Source organism: Protopterus annectens, chromosome 3.part1 (genome assembly GCF_019279795.1).
Source record: "Protopterus annectens isolate FY-2018-M chromosome 3.part1, PAN1.0, whole genome shotgun sequence".
Classification (NCBI taxonomy): domain Eukaryota; kingdom Metazoa; phylum Chordata; order Ceratodontiformes; family Protopteridae; genus Protopterus; species Protopterus annectens.
Window position 1 is genome coordinate 162335672 of NC_056732.1, and position 15063 is coordinate 162350734.

Below are 15063 nucleotides of genomic sequence, written 5' to 3' on the forward strand. Positions count from 1 at the left end.
TTGTTATTAGCCATCATAGGTTCATAGGTTTATACTAGGCTATCTGCCCTAAGGCATTTATAAGCGTAGCCCAGAGTTTTTGTGGCTTACGCCACCCCTTATGTTAAAAAATACTGTGCCCATTAGTTTGTTGTGCCTCTGTCCAGCAGTGACACATAGATGATTCCCGGGGTAAACCTACGATCTCCCATCCACCGGTCAAGATTTCTCTTGAACAGAGCCAGCGAGGTGCTCTGCCTCACATGGACCGGGATTTTATTCCACAACATAGGGAGTCTCTGGGTGACAAATCTATCCCTCCAGCATGTCCTATTTATATCCGTGCTAAGGTTTAAGTCGCTTGCTCTAGTGGATCTGGTAGATTTGGATTTTTTGAGGTGGAGCATGTCCATTAATTCCGGGTTGGACATGGCCTTGTATGTCAGGCACAGGTCACCTCTGAGCAGACGGTATGCGACTGAATAGAGCTGGAGTTTCTTCAGTCTGGCAGCATTTGACAGATTTTGGAGTCTCTTTATCCTTTTGGTGAGGAACTTTTGGGGTCTCTCCAATTGCTGCAGGTGTCTGATGAGATACATCCCGAATGGGGCATTGTACTCGATCATTGGTCTGATAAGTGAAGAGTACAGGGGAACAATGACCTCACTTGATCTGGATGTGAATCCCTTCATGATCAGGTGGGCAGTGTAGAAGGTTTTTCTAACCACTTTAGCAATGTGAGTGTCAAAAGAAAGGGCATTGTCAACCTGGGTCCCCAGGTCCCTGATAACCTCTTCTGTGCTTAGTGGATTGCCACCTATATGGTAGCTTGGGGTTACCTTGTTTTCCCGAAGGGTATGACTATACATTTTTTGGCATTTAACTTCAGGCCATGGCTCTAGCACCAGCTATCAGTTTCCGTGAGACCCCTCTGAAGGATATCTGTGTCCGATGTACTTTCCACTATGGCTCCCAGTTTGCAGTCATCTGCAAACTTTGTCAGCCATAGTCCTCCTATTGGAAGCCTGTACTTCTGAGAAGTAGATGCCGAACAACAGGGGGCCAAGGACTGAGCCCTGTGGGACACCACTTGTGACCGGCTTGGATTCACAAACATGGGGACAAAATGCTCCACACCGGAAGTATATCCCTCATTGGTGAGATCAGATCATAAACTAATCTCACTGGATATCCACATCCCGCCCCCACCCCAAACAAAAAAGACCACAGTGAGGAACTTCTCTAAAGCAAACTTCACACTACTCAAGACTGGTGTGGTATCCTTCAAGGCCCCCTTGAATCCTTGGATTTGAGCCTTGCCTAAAAAAGGCACTATGGGGGTGGCAAGAGCATTAGCCAATATCCGGAATCCCAGGGGATTCACTTCAGCCAGGAGGGTGTCTGAACATCAAGCCTTGATGCCCGCCCCCCCTTACTGGTTTTCCATAAGGATAGCATTTCCTTGCATACTTACCCTTCTTTTTATGCCCAAGATTGTAAATGAGTTGTCACTTAACAAATCTGTTCATTTGCTCACTTTTTTCCCCTTTCCACAATCATATAGTGAGAGAGTTCTTCACACCTTGGATGTGCATAGACAACTCAGGTTTTACTTGGATAAAACTAAGGCTATCAGGAAATCCAATCAGCTTTTTGTTTTTCATCCCAGGGTTCTAGGAATGCCGGTTTCCAAGCAGACTATTTTCACTTGGATTTCTAAAACAATATCCTTTTGTTATCTGTTTCATGGTAAGAGCCTTGCTACTCCTATTAAGGCTCGTTCTACAAGAGCTATGGCTTCTTCAGGTGTTTTTTTCAAAGGTCTGGATACTAACACCATCTTAGAGGCAGCTACATGGTGGTCTGTTCATACCTTTACCAGATATTATAAACTGGTTGGCGTTTCCAAATTTAGAGCTGGCTTTGCTAGAGCCATTCTCCATTTTTTTTTTTTAGAAAGTGTTTCTGCTCCTTCCCTGTCACTTTCTTCCTCATGAACTTTGGTACTCGCCGTCATGTTAAGAATACTGTAACATAAGAATAGAAGGACATGTCGTGTGAAATCTTACCATAACCATAGATGTCCTTCTCTTCTGTGTTGCAGTATTCTATCCCTCTCATCTTCTCCACTTTTTGTCTTTTTCCCCTGGATGTATGTTTACCCCCTTTGTTCCTTAGGTTGATGGTCTTATGGGGGCACTCAGTTCTGAGGATCGTATGTGTGGATGCCACTTTTATGGCCTATGTCGGCTGCTGGCCTATATGAGACGTCCCACGTACCTTGCAGTGGATTAAGTCTTTTGTATACTGGCCAAACGGGACCGCCTTCGGCAGTGAATCCCTCATTTTAAGAATACAGCAACATAGAGGACATCTGTGGTGATGGAAAGATTTTAAACAACTATTCTTTCTCTCTTCTTTTGGAAATGGCCAAGAGAAATTACCACAAGCTTCCTCACAGACTGGATCTATTCACACAAAAACAAGGATGTTTAATGCACCCCAATATCAGTCAACTTCAGTTGATTGCCTGGATGATAGGGTCTTAATTCCTTTTAGGCACCTGCTTACTGAGGAATTGCAACAGGTACTAATGGAGGCAAGAAAGTCTGCTACTAGAAAAAATCATACATTAGCAAATGAAAATGTTTTGTAGTTGGTGCCAACAACATAATCAATACTCATTCATAACTAGTTGTTCTCTGGTTCTTCAATATTTGTGCAAGTTACTACCCTATGGCCTTTTTTATTCCTTTATCAAGATTCATGTATCTGCCATTTCAGCTGGTCTGCCCACAGATCCTACTCTCCAATGCAATCTCATGTTAAAATGTTCTTGAAAAGGGTTTTGTGTAAGATTGTTTGTTTGTGTCTTTCGGCTTTTCCTGGTTAGGGATCGCCACAGCGGAACTCCGGTCCGCTAATGATTGGTAGTGGATTTTTACGTACCGGGTTACCAGCCCTGATGCACAACCTTCAACGAAGGCACGCCCCATTCACGTATGCCTCCACACAGAAGATGCTCTAGCTGAGAATTGAACGGGACAATGTCTTGCTATGAGGCGAAAATGCTACCGCAGCAAAAGGGTTTTGTGTAAGATGCCTCCAAGAAAACTGGTGTTTCCTCACTGGGATGTTAATTTTTATGTTAGAGAAGCTAATGTGCTCTATTTGAACCGGTTAATCAGTCTGACTTGAGGTTCTTAACAGTTTTACTGATTGCTCTGACCTCTGTAAGAAGGGTATCTGAGCTCTGTTAGAAGGGTATCTGAGTTGCAAGCTCTTATGGTGAGTCATCCTCATCTGATTTTCCATAGGACAGTGTTTCTTTGAGAGGTAATCCTCCTTTTATGCCTGAAGTGTTATCCATGTTTACTTTAAGCCAGACTAGCCTTGTCCTTATTTTCTTTCCTGAACATAAAAATGAGGAAGAAAGGATACTCCATACCTTGGATATCCACAAATAACTCTGGTACTATCTTGACAGAACTAAATCTTTCACATCTTTGGATCGATTGTTAATTTTTTGTGAAGTTAAAAAGAAGGGACAACTCATGTCAGAACAGATGATTTCCATATGGTTTTGTTATACTCATCATGACATGCAACAAAACTATTCCAGGCTGGGTCAATGGCCACTCCACCATGGCCTTGGCATCATCTGTGGCTTTTTTTTTTTTTTTTTGCAAAGGACTAGATTCTAAAAGTATTCTAGGAGCTGCTACTTAGTTCTCTATTTATACTTTTACAAAACACTATAAGCTTGATTCCTTCCCAAGGTCCAGATCAAGCTTTGCTTGGACCATTCTCCAGGGGCACCTGGAGACTCCAGGTCCATCTCCCAAATATAGTTAGCTAAGGTAATCTAACCATATAGCTAACAGTGCTGCAGCAGTGATCAGTATGATGATTAACATAGTACGATAGTTGTGTAAGTAAACCTATCATAACAATAGCTGTTTGATTGCTGCTGTAGTATCCGGTCCATCCCTTGTTTTATGGTATGTTTTTTGTGCCAGTGTGTGGGCATTTATTTTTTGTTCCTAATGCTGGCAGTAAAGCTCTGAAGGGCATTGCACCCAAACTTGTCTGTTAATCAGCTCAGCGTGAGCTGCCTGACAGTTTGGGCTCGTGGAAGGTGCTCTGAAGCTTTGGAAGCTGGCTGGCTGTTATATCCCTGGCAGGACATAACACACATAATTAAGACTGCTACAGCAGTGATCATTCGAATATCTACTGTTATTGTAAGTTTTGATTACACTACTATATTTTCCTCCATTAAGGTACAGTTAGCAGCATTTTGTTTTTCTTTTCATGAAGGGATTTTGACATGTTCATTGGCTTCTCACTGGTCTTATAGAGCCTTTCTAAAGGGAACATTTAATTAAAGGCTGCCATTGGTAAAACCAGCACCTGCTTGGAATCTCAACTTTGTTTTGGAGTGCTTGAAGAAACCATCTTTTGACCCGGCCTCTTCGGTTGACTTAAACTTTTTACCACGAAAGACCACTTTCCTTGTAGCGATCACATCAGCTAAGAGGGTCTCAGATTTACATGCACTATCTTCCAAGTAACCTTATGTCATATTTCATCCAGACGAGAACCAGTTTGTCTCTTTATGTCTAAGATAGCCACTCAGCACAACTTGAATCAGGGTATTCATTTACCAGTTTTCTTCCCTAGGTATTCTAACAAAGGCAAGTATCACTTGCATTGTCTTGTTTTTCATTAACAGTCAAGGCTTTATTTTCATTTTAAAAAACAAAACTCAGCCAGCAGATCATGGCAAGCTGTATAAATTTGTTACCTTGTTTAAAGCACACCAAAAAACAGACCGGTTCAGCTCAGTTAAATATTAGCTTTCGTCAGTGTTAAAAAATGTTTTTAACCGGTCTGTTTTTTTGTGCTTTAAACAAGCTAATAAATTTATACAGCTCACCATGATCTGCTGGCTGAGTTTTGTTTTTTGGATTTCGTTTTAAGCCGTGCAGTTGCTGTACGGGCAGGAAATCACTTCAGTCTGTGCTTTTATTTTCATCTTACCATATCCTGTAGAAAAGGCAAATTGTCTGTTTTCTTTTCCCTGGTGAGATTAGGTCACAAGATAAAACTGACCCTGTCCAAATGGATTTCTGATTGCATTACATTTTGTTATACTTCAGAGGTCAACAATTGGGAGTTCCTCCTAAAGCATATTCATTCATATTAATCTCCATGGCTTTACTCAAACAATTAACACCACTACTAGGATTAACAAAACTAATAACAAAGAAAGTATTCTTGATTGGATTTTGGTAAACAAACCTCTAGTTAAATATCAGTCTGGAACGCTACCTGATGACATTAGTGACCACAACCTAACCTATATTATAAGACAAAAAAATGCCTCTAACTACTCTCCTTTATATAGGACCCTACGTGACCTCAAATGCTTTAATCCTACCCAGTTTAAAACTGAACTAAACTCCTGTAACTGGAACCCACTAAAAACTCTTCCTCTTCAAGAAGCTGTTAATTACTTTAACACCACATTCCTAACAATTCTAGATAATCATGCACCAAAACGTTCTATCAGAATTAAATCTAAGCCAGCCCCCTGGCTAACTAAAGAGACTAGACAAGAAATGTCACTTAGAAACAAATCTTGGTTAAAATGGCGAACTAGCAAATCTCCCATAGACCAACAGACTTTCAGGCATCTGAGAAACAGTACCAAAAAAGCGATCCTCTCTGACAAAAGGAGCTATTATAGCAATCTTCAGCAAGTGAATCACAATAACCCTCAAAAATTCTGGTCAACCCTAAACAGACTTCTTCACCCTGGACAGACTACCACTCCCTCCCCTTCTGGGTCTGATAGAATTTCTTCCCTTGATACTGCCAATACTTTCAACTCATTCTTCATTGATACTATTAATTCCTTGGCCTCCCATCTCTCCAGTGACAATACTAGCATCCTTGACCATGCATCCTCCAAACTACCAACCTTTAGGCTACAACCCATCCCCACTACCTTTATATAGAGATGTATTCTCAAACTTAAACCATGTACCCCTTCAGCTGACCAGCTTCCTTCTGAATTCCTTCAAAAAGCAGCCTCTGAAATCGCTTATCCCATATCTATTCTTATTAATAGGACCATAAATGAAGAAACCATACCTGATATCTGGAAAATCTCTCACATCATACCCTTACATAAAGGAGGAAACTCCTTTGAACATTCTAACTACAGGCTCATAGCCCTATTGTCCCCACTCGCAAAAATAATGGAAAAATGTGTTCACCATCAGTTAATGAATCACCTAATACAAAATAACATTCTGACAAACTGTCAACATGGCTTTAGGCCCTATCATAGCACAACTACTGCTCTGCTCTCCTTTACAGACTTTATTAACAAAAATCGCAATAATAATATCCTGTCTTCCGCTCTCTTCATTGACCTGTCCAAAGCCTTCGACATGGTTAGCCACTCTCTCCTATTAAAAATTCTCGAATCTCTTTCCTTAGAAGCTAAGGCTATCCACTGGTTCAGTTCCTATCTCACTAACAGGAAACAGGCCGTCCTCTGGGATAACAAACTCTCATCTCTTCTACCAATTTCACTTGGGGTCCCCCAAGGCTCTATTCTTGGACCTCTTCTATTCTCCCTCTTTATAAATGACTTACAAATTGCCATTCCCCAGGCTACATGCATTCAATATGCCGATGACTCCACACTTATTTGCTCTGCTAAATCCATTTCCGAACTTCAAACTAACACTCAAGCGGTATTTTCTAAAGTCGAAACTTGGTTCCTAAAACGTTGCCTACTCCTAAACGCAAAAAAGACCAAACTCCTACTCTTTAAGCCTACTACCAGATCCCCTACATTTGACTTCACTATCATGTCGAATAATGGAACCATTATATCACCTGACTCTACTACTAAATTGCTAGGTGTCATGATTGACAACAATCTTTCCTTCGACTTTCATATCAACAATACCATTAAATCTGTAAACAGGAAACTTGGCTCTCTATATAGAATCAAAACCTTTTTAACCTTCCCAGCAAAAGTTAATCTTGCCCACTCACATCTTATTTCCACACTTATCTATGCCTCACCTATCTACACTAATCTCAAGAAAAACAATCTCTCTAAACTGTCTACCACTTACAATAACATAGCTAGATTTGTTACTGGGAAGCAATTCAGAACCCACCACTGTCTGAATCTGCAACAACTTAACTGGCTTGAACTGACGAACATGTTGCTTCTATCCCAACTTTCGTTTGCCCAAAGAGCTTTTTACCAACCTCTTAATACACCTGTTCTTTCTAACCTCTTAAGCCCCTACTCAAACCTGAACTCACTCCGCTCTTCCAGCAAACTGCTAGTTACCTTAACCAAATCTAATAACCTTGCTGGTGATTCCCTTTTCTCGAATGCCATTGGGAAACGCTGGAATAAACTTCCTCCCGAACTTACTTCAATTGCATCTACTGTTCTATTTAAACAAAAACTCAGAGTATATCTTAAAAACCACTGGATATGTTCCTGCTCTAAGCCTGATTAAAATTTTCTTTGTTTTTCTCCTCCTCATGGCTTTTGTCTCTCTCTTTCTGACAGTACATATTTCTTTAAATCTGCACTTTCTTTCGATTAATGTTCTCTCTTCTCCTTTGTTTTATGCTTTCTCTAAATGGTTCTAAAGATGAAATTATGTTTAATATGTTGTTTATACCTTTACTCTATGATTAATTGTTCTTGTCTTGGAGTTAAAGTCCTACCACCTTTTAATCTGTTGTTATGAATTTTTTGTTATGTTGTATCTGTCTTGTCTAGATGTGGAGCTTTTCTCCCCGGGCCTCTGCTGAAAATGGAAATATATCCAGTTAGACTAGCCCGGTTAACAAATGTAAAATAAAATAAAATAAAATAAATAAACATTTAGGGATCAAGGTATATCCAGTGCTTTTCTGCATAATCTACCCATAGATGAGATTGCAGCAGCAACTTCTTGGTCTTCCTGACAAACTTTTGCTAAGCATTTATAACCTTGATTCTGTACCTAGAAGTAGAGTGCTCTTTGGGACTTCCATACATAAGGGTTTGTTGGCTCAGACCTCCCATGTTAGCTGGGGACTCTGTCCTTTGGTTCCATTGTCTTGACAGCATCTGAGAAATGTGTAAGTTATGTGCTAAGCTTACCAGAATGTTTTCTGTGGTTTCTGTCCTGATACTGGCATAAGCCTCACACCTCCTCCCTCCAAATTGTCATGAGTGTGCAGCTTCAAATATGATTTACTGTCTTTCTTTCTCTTCTGAGTTCAAATTGTGCTGACTTTCAATTAAAAAGAGTGCCTTTTTGTTTTAGAAATGTTTCTTTACTCTATCTGGAGGATACTCAGCAGGTAGGGCCTTGTGGGTAGGAGAGCTTGAGATTGTAGGAGATTGTCACCATTACTAGGGGTTGGTAAATGCACCAGTCCTCTCATTTCAGTGTCCAGAGTGAGACCAGTGAAATCTGACATTCTGGTAAGTACATAAATTGCATTTTTGGTTGGACAGCAATTAGTGTTGCTGCCTCACCGGGAGGGTTTACCAATTTGGTTTCCTGATGAATACCTTCTCTGCAGATTCTGCATGTTTTCCTCCTTTCATCTCTTCTTGTTCATGGACTCTATTTTCCTCCTATATCCCTAAGTCATGTCAATAGGGTGAACTATGATCTCCCTAAGTTGCTTTCAAGGATGCGTGCATGTGTGCTCGTGCATGCGTGTGTGTGTGTGTGATGATGAAATGGTGTCTCATCCTGAACTGGTTCCATGCCTTAATGCTTCTTGCTTACCACAAAAGGCTCTGCCGTTCATGATCCTGAATAAAATAAAGCAGGTACCAGAAAATGAAAGATTTTTTTTTTTTTTTTGAGTAGGCTGTGACAATATGTCATGTAGTAGAAGGCAAGTTAATTTTCTGTTTAGTTTCAGAGGGGCTCCCCCTTTTCTTGGGACAAGCTTCCCATTCATATGAAACAGAGTTCATCCCTGCCCTTAGTCAAGGAAAATTTAGATCAGTGGATGGGGAACTGTAAATATACTCCTGGGCTGCCAAATGTGTCTCACTTAGAGGAAGTTTTTAAATGCTTGGCCACCCATGAAAAGTATGTATATCCTCCCAAACCCTTGGGAGTTGATGCCCATCAGATTTTGTTGAGAAGCTTGGCTAGGCTTCTGAGGGCCCCTTGGATTGATTGTCTTATATTTTACGTAATGTTATTTAATGTCTTTCTAATAATAGTGGCTGCAAAGAGAGTGTTGTATACTAAGCTATGGATACAAGTTGCTTTTTTACTTGTGCATAATTCATATGATCACACGATTCATGTTCCTTTGCATGTAGTGCCTTCCTGGTGCATATCTCTTCCATTTCCCTGGTACTATTGCTGATTTCTTGATTAGCCCACGTTTTGCTCATTCATAGATTTTGTTTCTTGTATCTTACTTATCCTATTAGGTGAGTGAGAGTTGAGTGGTAGAGGTCTAAGCCATTTTACTGTGACCATCATGATGTTTTCAAATGTATGTGCTTTGTTTTTCCATGCATAACATGTAGAACATCACTGTTGGGATAGATGCACATGCTTACCAACATGTATGCCAAAATTTGGAATGTCTGTTGAGTACTTAACTGGTTTAATGTCCCCTTACCTAGCAAATACTTCTCGTTTCTGCCAGAAATGAACACACAGCAGATCCCATCAGATAAAGGAGAGTAGGCCAACTGCTGCTCATTTCTCCCTTCCCTGTTGGCCCTATAGACCCCAGGGTGTCTGTCCAAACCTGGGTGACCAGTGGTACAGATGGGTGTGTCCTATATTCATACTAGTGAACTAGCCCATTGTGGCTATTATATCTAGTTATGAAAGCATTAAAACATTGTTGGCTGATGTTATGTTAAGAGATTATATCACAATAGTAGTATTTTCAGCTTTTTTAAATTGTGTTTTTCAGTTGGGAAAAGACAAAAGCCAGAACAGAGCAGAGCTACTAGCACTGGAAAGGAGAGGTGTGCATACTTTTTCTGGCAGGGTCGACACTCAACTGTGAGTGAGAAAGGAACATCAGCACTAATGACTGTGGAGCTGGACGAGGAAAGAGGAGCCCAAGTAAGTTTTCCTGCATAATTGCTCCATTTGTTTGTAGAGATATAGTATGTATCATATGAAATTATGAGAGTAAGGTAGTTGTCATTAAGTCCCATTTTGCCATTGGGACACATCTGCAAATTTTGTGCAAGACACAGCTTAGATAAAGAGGGAGGTAAGCCTCCCTGTACCTCCTTGTAAATGTAACTACCTGGGGAAGGGTGGCACCGCTTTGTGGAAGGGAAAATGGTAAAAGTCATAAATGTCTTGCTAATGATTTAGGACTTGATAATGAGCAGTCACCATCTGTGCTGCGTTAAGTAGAATAATAATGCCTTAAAACAGAGCAGTAGCAGCTTTGTTTAGTGAAATCTTTTAGTGCTCAGGGTCTAGTTTTAATTGTCTCATTGGCCTGCTGATGCTATACTTTAATCTGTGACCTGGCAGATGTATAGTACAATGTGTTCCCACCTCGCTGCTTATTTCTTATTGTGCTTGGGTATTAGTATCAACTCCAACAAAGCCGACAACATGGCAAGGTATGGAGTCCATTATTTATTTATTGTTTTTCCTTTGTTTTCACAAGAAAGGAATAAATGTACCTTGATACATTACTGACTTTACACTGCATAATCAGGTTTGAGTTTTGCAGTGTAGAACTCTGATGATAGCTTATATGTATATTAGTGATGCCCTGTTCCTGCCAGTAACTCAAGTAACTACAGCAAGAAATGAGTCCGTACCAGACCATTTAATTTCATAATATAATACAGTTATTGTGTTTTTGTGTTGGGCAGTAAAAAGAAGCATTGTTAGTCACCAAAAGCGTGATCCCCCACTAACCCATGTCTCCTCCATGCAAGCACACACACACACACACACACTTTCTGCCTCTCTCAGGTCTACATTTCTGCCCAGTATATTTAGGTTTATTTTGAATCTGGTACTTACAACGTCTTAATTTTGTTCGAATCTGTACGTCATGGAGTTTGACTCCCTGTTCCTTAGTACTACAGACAGAAACTGATGTGAACCATTAAATGTGTAGAATTATAAGAGCAGCATGTGTATCATGAACTAGTATGGTGTGCTAATTTATAATTTAGCTGCCCTTGAACTGAAAATAACTATTGCTTTTCCAACACTGCATCTGCCTTTGTTTTTGAGATAATTCTTTTATTCTTGGGCACTTTAACAAAAAAATTGGTAGTGAAGGCTCTTGCTCTTGAGTCATCCATATGCAGGGAATTTAGATGATCAAAATACAGGTCATTCATTGTTCTAATCATATTTCTTATTAATGGTGAGAGTTGCTTTGCATTGTGTCTAAACAGTTTTTTGCATGAATGCCAGAAGAATGATTTCATTGTCAAGCAGTTTAATCTGGGATAACTGCATCCAGTTCTCCCACATGGTTTGGACTGCAGGCATACTGGCTGGCTAAAGTAAGAATCACTTAAAATAATTTATTTGCCCGAAATTCTAAAATATGAATTTGTTGTTGTTACTTAAAAGAGATGAAGTGGGGCAAAATCATAAAAAGCCTTGAGCACATTGTTTAAGAAAAAAAGTCTTTATTTCAGTTGTAGATGTCACATGCCCTGTTTTAAAGCAAGTCAGCAACATGGCTCTGGCATCATAAAGTCATGAGCTGATTCAGAAAGCTCTTGCTAGAAAGTTAACTGTGGAGGAATGTAAGGATTGGATCATGAAAGCCTTTTGGAGTGTGTAATTTTTAGGATTTCCTCTTCTGATTATCGGAGCTCAAAATCACAGTTCTATTGCTTCCAGTCTTGGGGGATTGCATTTCTGCTGATTCCACATGTCATGTGCGTATGTTGTGCTTCCCAGCTGTTTTTTTACTTTTCACACAGTTTGGTACTGATCCTAAAATGCACCACTGAAACGTTTTCGTAAGTCACACACAACTTTAAATGTGACTTTAGTCTCGAGGTCTGACACAGTGAAGAAGATGCCATCTTTGAAAGGTGGCCAATGTAGAGGTCTGAAAGATGATCTTTCATGATCCTGGGTTAGGGCTGAATATACAAGAGAAAAATGTACAGGAGCTCTGGCATTAGACAATGCTTTCCTCAGAAAGTGCCACAATGAAACAGCCACCTACTCTTGTGTGTGCCTTACACTATCCTGTGTCTAGCAAGGGATTGATCATGTGCCCGTCATTTGATGACAGTAGGAGAAACAGGAAGACTTGGCTCACAACATCCACATTTGGGAGGGGGCGGCACCCTGTGTTGTTAGCATTGACCTTCCTATATTACGTCTGGAGCTTGGCCATACCTCAACAGCTTATGTGGAATGAGACCTTTAGCCCCCCATTTAAGGCTAAAGAGTTGATCTCTGGCTTGGTATGTGCACCTTTTTCACTTCCTCTTCTTGACTTTAGTAAAGCATTGCTAAAAGGGCCTTGCTTGGATCCTCCCATGTCAGATGGGCCATTGGGATGGCCTGCACAATGGACATGTATGCACTAATCATGTAGTATGATCTTTCAGTCTGTGTGGGTGCAGGAGTACTTCCTCGATGAGTGTGGTTTGAAAGCAGTGCAAGGTTATGCACAGGCCTTTCATGACCTGTGACTGATACAGCATGTATTACTCTGGGCCCCATTGCCTGGCATAGTAGAGGTACTTGTCATTCACTTGGTGGTCTTGTGATTGGAGTGAGAGGTTATGCCTACTCCTCTTGGAGCTGGGGGTAAGAGACTCTCCCCTTAAGCTGTCTGTAGATGAGAGATTTTAAGGATAATGAGGTCCTTCTTTTTTCAGGCAGGCAAGGTTATTGAGACGTCCTGTTCTGCATGCTCTTTTCTTCTGTCATATACAAAGGCTCATGAGGTCTCCAGTGATGTGGCCTGTTGCCTCTCTGCATGACTGAAACAGTGTCTAGGGTAGAATGGTGAGGGGCATAGGCTCTCACCCTTTCATTGGAACCTGTCCTGAAGAATGCTTTTTATGCAGCTTAGAAAGTAGTTAGGTTCCACTCCCTCTGCTTCTTAAGTAATGGGTGATGATTGCAAACCTGTAGTAGCGTGGAATGACAGCCTAAGTACCCCAGTATGCATTTATCTGTGATCTCTTCAGTCCAGCATTGGTCCTGAAAATCAAGCACCTCTCATTCCTGTCAGCATATGAGTCCAGAGTGTTGCAGAGAATACACAGCATAGTATTTTCCTCTGCCATTTGGGTCAGTAGGACTCCACTCTAAATCGCTTACCTCAGTTCAGTTTTTTTCTTATCTGTAATCTGGAAAAAGTTGTCAGAGCCCCCTAATTTTAGCTTAAGGAGTGTCTGGAGAAGTCACTTCTGAAAGCTTCTGTGGCATTTTGTGTATTCTGTTATAATTTTGACTGCACTGATGCACCAGGCATAGGAATAAATGTGTGTGCTGGATGGTGTGGCCAGGCCCTCCTTCTTTAAAGATGAGCCAGGTTATGTCATTATGGATGTCTGTCCTCTTTAGGCATTCACAGGGCCTGGCTGAAGATCTTCAATAAGGAAACAAGTGTTGATGTTGTGGAGTGTTTCTGTGATGCCCCTCCCTACCTCTCTGGATTTCGCCTGTTCTTTTAGAATGAGGGGCACTGTTAGGCATCAGGCACTGTAGTTTTTCTTGGTTCCACCCCCAAAGTCTCCCAGAGGCCTGACTCCACAAGTGTCACCACTAGTCCTGACTTCCCAACCAAACTGCTGTAAGGAGGCCATTCATGTCCATATTAGAGAATCATTAACATGGACTGCTGTGATTTGGATGTAGTCTCAGATACCACATCTTGTAGCCTTTTAGGCTGTTCCATAAAAGTAACTGCATCAAAGGATAGGGGTGATCTTAAATAGAGCTCCTGCATTAAGTCCAGACACCTCAGTTGAGAGCCTGTTTCTTCTCTAGATAGAGGCAGATGGTTCTTTTCTCCATTGGCTGCTATGAAGAAGATTGGAATGATATTTTCCTGTCCTCGTGTATGAATTTGAGGACAGAATATTTTTCTGTCCTTGAGTTCCAGATGGTGATTGTTCAGGGAGTCCTGACTATCTTGGTGGTGAGTGCTTAGATGGTGTGACTGGATATGATGAATGCCTGTTTGCCATACCATTATGTAGAGTTTCATACAGGATGCTCCTTTGGATAAGTCCTGGATTTCACTTTTATTACAGATTGTTGCTGTTTAGTCTCTCCGTTGCATGCCAAGCTTTTTACCAGTGTGCTAGCCACTGTGTCAGAAGCTTTGTAGTAGGAGGATGTTTTGAGATTTCCTTACCTGGATGACTGACTTCTGGTGGTTCCACCAGAGAACTCTCTGCTAACAGCCTTTTCTCATGTATTCCCATGGTTGAAGCTCATGGAGATCACAGTAAACAGGTAAGTCTTTTTTGTTCCATTACAGAATTTTTTCTTTATGATGGAAGAGTCTGTTGCCCTTCAGTGTCTGTCATTGCTGCCTGCAGAGAACACCATGCAAGTCATGTCCTTGGACATATTCTCCTTAGTCTCTGTCTTCGTGTTACAATGGAAACCGAAATATTAGTGGGTGACAAAGACATCTCTTCCCTCTCAGATCCTCAGCTGGTGTCAAAACCCTGTCAGTGGGCTTTTACAGTGATGCACATTCCCCACCAGTTTTGGTTTGGGCTTTCCCTTCCAGCAGTCAAACCCACTACAGTGATGGTGATGGGTGCTTCACTTATGGTTGGTGAGGCTGTTTTGGTAGCATCCTTATGCTGAGAAAATAGAGCCCTCCGCCCCTAAAAAATGATTCATGTAAATAAGCTTAAGATAATGGTAGAATTTCTCACTCTGTAGATGCTGAAGTGGAGGAGAGATCAGAGGCGCCCCCCTGTCAGAGCATCCTGTTGAATCTTGAACAGGACTTTCGGAATGAGAGTAAGGGGAGGAAATGTATAAAGAAACATTTCCTTCCAAGAAAATAAGAGGG

General features: G+C 41.0%; 1 protein-coding gene across 9 annotated transcripts in view; it reads left to right on the forward strand.

Moving 5' to 3' along the window:
* SVIL (supervillin) overlaps positions 1-15063 on the forward strand; it is a gene marked incomplete in the record, with an annotated part of 2930183 nt that overhangs the window by 2576319 nt on the left and 338801 nt on the right. For all 9 annotated transcript variants that reach the window (XM_044066681.1, XM_044066680.1, XM_044066686.1 and 6 more), the window contains 1 exon segment: positions 9976-10130. In XM_044066681.1, coding sequence (XP_043922616.1) covers positions 9976-10130 — 155 coding nt within the window.